At 32.0% G+C, this 6,847-nt stretch overlaps 1 protein-coding gene across 3 annotated transcripts; it reads right to left on the reverse strand.

The window, feature by feature from the left end:
* Positions 1–1,073: 1,073 nt before the first annotated feature.
* Positions 1,074–6,814, reverse strand: LOC117116264 (deoxynucleotidyltransferase terminal-interacting protein 2-like). Of its 3 annotated transcripts, none has more exons than XM_033260268.1 (7): positions 6,739–6,814; positions 5,462–5,835; positions 4,246–4,357; positions 3,729–3,824; positions 2,496–2,660; positions 1,822–1,931; positions 1,074–1,455 (listed from the first exon to the last, which is right to left on the reverse strand). In XM_033260268.1, exons 2-7 carry the CDS (start codon positions 5,743–5,745, stop codon positions 1,344–1,346), a joined length of 879 nt encoding a protein of 292 aa, XP_033116159.1. In that variant the 5' UTR covers positions 5,746–5,835; positions 6,739–6,814; the 3' UTR covers positions 1,074–1,343. The 3 variants fall into 3 exon arrangements, with proteins under 3 accessions (XP_033116159.1, XP_033116160.1, XP_033116161.1); XM_033260269.1 differs by lacking the exon at positions 6,739–6,814 and adding an exon at positions 6,156–6,192; XM_033260270.1 differs by lacking the exon at positions 1,074–1,455 and having other exon boundaries at positions 1,818–1,931.
* Positions 6,815–6,847: the final 33 nt, after the last annotated feature.

Here is a 6,847-nt window from a genome sequence, read left to right on the forward strand (position 1 = left end):
GACCACAATATTAGGGTTCGGCAAATTGTTGTATTTGGTCCTTGACGATCACGATCATTTTTGAGGGAGGCATTTAATTCCAAATGAGGCTCTAGTGGTGGGGGGAGGGCGTTTTTAATCAAATTGGGGAATTTACTTGAATAAATACTGTTATACGGTTCCTCCCGGACCCACCCATCATATTTTCAAAATCAAAGTATGCTGTATTTTTGCACAACGGCAATATTCGGTAAACTGAATCCTGAGCACCAGTTTTTTCTTTCAAGTGTGTTTGAAGACACACCTCTTTGGTCCTCACGTTTGTCTCAATAGTTTTTTTTCCATTTTTTCATAGGCACCTAGATAACCACACCATGGCATGCTATGAAATTTTCGTGGTGGTCCTGGTTAGTTTTAAGTTATTTCCTGATTCAAATTTATTTATTATACTCATTCCTGGTTATGTGATCCATATAGAAGTTCAGACATTATTCAATAATATACTTAACGTTCACATAATAGTATAACGCTAGAAATAATGTTAACATCTGGTTTCAAGAGCATTTCAAGACCACCAAAATCAATGTGTTGTGTCTGACTATGAATGATTACACCACGCATCCACTCGAATAGAGCATTCAATAGAAATCTGCACCATTTTTACATACACAGTTGTTAAATATATGCAAATAAAGCTGTTGGTATGAACTTTTCCCTAAAATCCCAATTCACTGGGACAGGTTGTTGAGAAAAAAAAACTGATTTAGACTTATTGATTAGATTAAGTCGTATATTTACTGTTATCAATATTTAAATCTTAAATTGCTGCCATCTGTTGAGATCATTACAGAAACATAAAATTTTGATGTAAAAAAAGCTAAAATTGACCAAAGTCGAATACCAAATGCCATTAAAAATTTGTTTGACTTACAGATTGTTAATTAATGGATAACGATTTAGCGTGTAAAATACGTTCAACTTGGAAATTATTCAAGTTAGGAAAAGTCGACTTAGGCAAGTTTAACTGTACAACATTTTGGGAAAAAATGGATGCCAAGTGAAAATGTTTTAAACTTCTAAAGGTACACAAAATATTCTCTCTACAATTTATTTTAGAATGCTGTTTAATAAAAAAAAATAATCATAATGGCTCAATATTGCTTTGAAAATAATAATCTTGAATTAGAATTGCATAAAGATTCTCATCCTATCAACTAATTTTATTTGTATTTTATCTTTATAGATTGTAAATACTGTACAAGACTTTCATCTTAGGCTGCTTTTTTGAATTAATATCAGAATACATTAAATAAATACTAGTAATAAATAAATAAAGTGGTTTCTAAATAAAATGTCAGCAAAATCTAAATTGTAAATTTTTCAGTTGGCCTTGATTTTCCCCCTTTCTTCTTTCCTCTTGAAAATTTTGCACGTATAGATTTTTGTTGAAGCTCAAGGTACTTCCTCTTGTTTTCTCTAAAACAAAATAATTTTATATGCTTGTTAAATACTCTATAAATTCTAAAACAACTTAATACAAACAATGTAAACATTTTTTATTATATGATTTTGTTATATCCAGTAGTTGATTTGGTATTTTTATTATTACTGTTATTAAAGCACATGTCCCAATTAAACATCATATTAGTGTATTCTTTGAAATATCTCTGCTTAGCAGAGGGCCAACTGATTAGTTTAAGATACAAAAGATTATTTCATACTCCAAGGAATGATATACATGTCATCGTGCTGAGATTCAGTATTTTGACTCTTTATTGGTCATCATTCATGACGATGACCCACTAAAGATTTGAAATATTAACATCATAATTATGATCTTACCTTCTTAAATTCGCATCAGCAAGCAGTTCATCGACTACTGTCTTTTTTCTTTGTTTCTTTGGAATGCGATGACTGTAAAAATCAGCATGACTGTCAACCACCTGACCCATCTGAAAAGAAAATCATATAATATTCACAACAGGAGAAAAAAAAAACACTGAACAAGCTGTACAGACTATAGATATTTCATACGAGTTCTTATGGTAGCTATCAAAATCATGAACAATATTTTTTATCAATATTAACTAGAATTCAATTGTAACAGGAGTCCCACATTGGAAGAAAGCAGTTAAGTAAGCTTTCTTAAAACATGTAATTCCATTTTGCTGTGCATGGAGATACCTATTGCCACTGAATTCTGTGAGATAATGATAATAAATTAGCAAAAACAATCAAATATTGTTTTGGGAATTGTCCCCAATTCCCAAAAGTCTTCGTCGACTTACGGGACACTTGGCCCTTATCATTTCTGAGAGCCACTAGACAGTGGTTCAGTTCACTTTTTGGCAATCCTGTCAGGCAAACTGAGTGTTGTTTTTTGTTCTCCGTTAATTTGTGTTCTTTGGACGAAATAAATGAATAAAAAAAAAAATCAAGCAATGAAAAGGTCATCAAACTGGTTGATACTTGGACCAGTGCCACCACTGTAGAATCTATACAGGCCTACAATATACCTGAACAAATTTTGGAAGATTCTTCATATCATTGTTTTTGTAAAAGCGTTTTGAATCCAACATTGACCTCATTTGAATAAGTTTAAGGTCTCTTCGGAGTTCATCGGTCATCTCTGCTGCTTTCATGTTGAACCAACCACCTCCTGAGTTGGATTCTTTTTCTTTCTAAAGGAAAAAAGAAAAGAAAAACAGTTTAAGGTATACTTTATGTAGTGAAATATAAAAAAACTAAATAAAAAAGTTAACATTTTTTTAAAGAATTAATAAATATCAATAAGTAAAATACAGATCGAAATAATTCAGTTTTCATTGATTTCAGACATATGTGTACAAACATCATTTAATTGGTTAGCATTACCAATCCATTTAAAAGTCTATGCAAAAGAATATAGATAAAAGTATTTATGCTCATTTAATGGTGAGAAAATGCAAATATTGGGGGGAAAAAATAGCTCATTACAGATGGTATACTTCTTAAACGAACTTTGAAAAATAAAATTCAAGTTTCTGCTTTTCAAGATTCAATTTGTCCAGTTATTAGAACTGATGAAAATTAAACATAAATAAAAGTTATATAACAATGCCATAACAAAATTTCATGAATGAAACTTCCATATTTCTTGTTTTTCTGTGTAATTTTCTATACCAGCTGTGTTAAGTGTAGACAATGCACATGTAAAACTGCTAACTTTGGTACATCATCATGCAATAAATGTTTGGTGTACTGTGCTTTAAATATTTAAAAAAAAACTGCAGTATGACCATGTGGGTAGCTAGGGTTACAGTTTTGATTCATGCAGCTTCCATGCTGTAATCATTCTACTGTGCAGTAATTGTGATGTAACATGTAGCACACATCTGCATGTAGACACATATTTTCACATTTATTTATTGAAACTTCATATAATTTGCAGTATCACAGCTGAATCAATTCACAAAAAAAAAAAAAAAAAAACATTTTCAGTTCTCTTTAAACAGGCATGGCCATTAATTGTTATTACAATAATTACTGGTACTATTTTATTGCTAATAGTGGATAATTAAATTGTTTATTTTGAAGTAACAATTTTCATATAAATTAAAAACTCTATAATATAAGCACAAGATAATCCGCATCAAAGGCTTTAATAATCTTTAAAACTTAGCCAATCCATAATTATTGTTTCTTTGTGATTTTTACTGACAATGACAAGTATCAAGACAGGTAATAGTGGTTTTTAAACAAGAGTTTACCTTTCGCTGCTTCTTCAATTGCCTTTTTGATTCTTGGTAGGATGGTATTGAATGACGCTTCTCAAAATCTGATGTAATGACACTCTTTTCCATCACCTTTTGGATAAAGCATGTAAATACTGTACAGTAAATATTTATCTAAGACTATCTCTGGTGCAGTTCCATGACTACTTATCACATCTGCAATTAAATCACACAGACGGACACAACAACCCAGCTTTTGACAGGGTCCAGGGGCAAAGCTCTGATGGGTTCTGGAAGAAGAATCCCTGAAGGTCCAACAAAGTAGCATTTTGAAGGCCGTATTTAATGGAAACCAATAATTCATGAAAATTCTATTTAAATTTCCATTTATTTGGGCATTTCATGTTCTCAACCATATATTCTGCCCTTTCTGAGTCTTTAACCACTTGCACCTTGCCACTCGCACCATTCCAACAAAAAAAAATTCTAAATACCACCACTGTATCCAACTGGTTCTATTTTATATACCATTGTACTTCCTACTGTACTTTACCTTTTCATGCTTTTGTGGCTGTCTTGGGATAGCATTGTCACTTTCTTCAGCAAATCTTATGTACAATCCATCACTGGCTACACCAGAATCCAGCCCAGAGGCTAATTCAATCCTACAGAAAATTTATGGAAATTTGATATTCAAGATGTATTAATTATAAGCCACAGTTATTGCGGAATTTGTCTTGACAGCAGAAGAATGGATGGAGATATTCAGGTTATTGTAGTAATTGTCATGGGTATGTTGTATTGACCAGGAAACTAAATAATATAATTAAAAAACAAAAAAAACAAAGGAGAGGTTGATAGTTCGGTTTTGAGCTACTTTCTTTACAGCTTCCGGATATTAATATATTTTCCTAAATGAGGCTTGCCATTCCCAAACCAGCGTACTGTCGCTAATTGTTAAACTGAATAATTAGCATTAAGAATAAGGCAGTATGGTATATTAGTACAGAGACTTAGTATATCAAGAAAATTTCCATGTTTCTGTCATTGATGCTGGTTTTGGCTTGGCAAGTTTTCTGCTGTTGAATGTACAGTATTCTAGAATAAACTACATAGACATCCCTTTAATATTCATCCACATTGGGAATTAACATTTTGTTTCTTTTTAAAAGAAAGAAAGAAAAGTACATTATTTATCGGAAAAAAAAAAGAAGCTATCTAACATGTCTATAAAAATGTGAGGTCTCACCACGAAATGAGACGCATCGTTGGTGAAATCATATTGAGATATTCACCAAAATAGGTCAAAGGGAATATTTTTACAAAATTTAGATTTTAATGTTTTTGAATAACTTGATAATTATATTTTATGATTGTGTACTTTTTAAGTGAATTTTCTTACTAAAAAAGTGTTCTATTCGCATATTCTGTAATTCTAGTCGTATTATTTGTACAGGTATAGTTTATCTTTGAGGCAGATTTTCTCAAAACCAGGTTCTCATACACCTAAAATTTAAATGCTAACATCTCTGGACCTATTTATCCTAGGGAAGCTATTCAAAGACCAAATTAAAGCTTATAATGTGATCTACCAAAATGTAATATAAACTCATTTTTTTTATTTTCTAACGATGAGACTCATTTTGTAGTGAGACCTCACAAATGCACTAACTATACACGTACAATACACGTACAATACAAGTACAATACAAGTACTATACAATACAGTACATTAATAATGATAGCTTAAAATTATCAATGAGACTTACTGTTCTGCAGGTTTTGATTCTGAAAATTGCAAAATAGGTGATGTTTGAATCGGAGTACTGGTATTGTCTTCATTGGTCTCTTCAATATTCTTATTGCAATAACTTTGATCCGGTGTTGTGTCAATGACAAACTGCACTGTTTCGTCACACTCCACTCCACGATGTGTGCCTGGTTTATCAGCTGCTACATTCTCAAGCCTTCCAACTGTGTTTTCTTTTATTTTCTTCTTTGCCAATAGTACCAACTTTGTCAGTTCACCTCCATCAAATTCCATTTCTTTCATTATAAAAATATCTTCTTTTTAAAAACCAAAATAAAGGTAGTGACAGACTATTCATACAAGCCTTGCTGTATCACTTCTTCAGTTCATTACCTGAAAACAAAATGCACAAATATATATAATTTTAAAAATCAATATTATTATTATAACAAAAATTATCCACAATTTACTTTAAGTCAGGCTACAGAGGTAAAAAAAAAATTGATATATTGTAGAAGTGATTTTTCAAAAAGCTGTTTGACGACAAGTTCGGGAACGGATAATGAGATACAGATTTTCGAATATTTAAAAACTGTTGGAAAAGGTGGAAAAAAGGGTGGTTATGTGACACCTCTTTTTCTTTTAAATATTCAAAAATCTGTATCTCATTAACTAACTATTCCAGAGTTTTTGTGTCTTAGAAAAAACATTACCTTTCATGATAGAGTTTGTTTAGCTTTAGGATCTTGCGGAGTGGTGATGCTGAATGAAGAAGTAATATTTTAGAAAATCTACCAAGTACAGCTAGGCCTACTGGGCCTAGATGTCTCTCTACAGTCAGTAGGCCTAGCTAGCTAGAAAGTTCATGAATGAACAAATAAAATTATTAAAATTATTCTTGCCTATAAATATTCAGAATTCCTTACTTGCAACTCAGAAATTATCTCTGACCCAGGCTTATGATTAATTCTAAAAATAATTTGGCCCTTCAAATAACATTGAGAACTAATGGTTTAGGCTGGCCCTAGCCTAGGCCTAGGTTCATTCAAAAGATCTAACCCACGGCCGAACCTCACCACTCACTGATTTGCATTTAAATAAAGTCCCTATCTATTAGGCCTAGCCTAGGCCTAACATTAGTGTAGGCACAGCAGAATAATTACGTCACCAGCCCCTTGGGCATAATTAATTAGTTCGGCAGTTTATGAAGAATTCTACTAAATTAAATATTATTTATTGTATCCTAGGCCTATTTACTGTACGAAACAAGAAAACTTCTAACGCAAACTGGATTACCGTTCTCATCTTATTCGTGTGGGGTGGTTGACAAAAACAGAACTCACGTGTCAACATTTCGACTTTGGGCTATTCCATTATTTGCACGGGTTTGTTCAGTACTGTACTG

Source organism: Anneissia japonica, unplaced genomic scaffold, assembly GCF_011630105.1.
Source record: "Anneissia japonica isolate Jap-2015-1 unplaced genomic scaffold, ASM1163010v1 scaffold171_len658169_cov177, whole genome shotgun sequence".
Classification (NCBI taxonomy): Eukaryota; Metazoa; Echinodermata; class Crinoidea; order Comatulida; family Comatulidae; genus Anneissia; species Anneissia japonica.

What these genes read in the sequence shown, in the direction of transcription:
- LOC117116264 (XM_033260268.1), bottom strand. Translation starts at nt 5,745, where the DNA reads ATGAAAGAAATGGAATTTGATGGAGGTGAACTGACAAAGTTGGTACTA. An exon ending in AATTGAAGAAGCAGCGAAAG is followed by an intron (nt 2,661 to 3,728) that starts GTAAACTCTTGT and finishes TTTTTCCTTTAG; the next exon opens with AAAGAAAAAGAATCCAACTC. An exon ending in ATCTTCCAAAATTTGTTCAG is followed by an intron (nt 1,932 to 2,495) that starts GTATATTGTAGG and finishes TTTTCTTTTCAG; the next exon opens with ATGGGTCAGGTGGTTGACAG.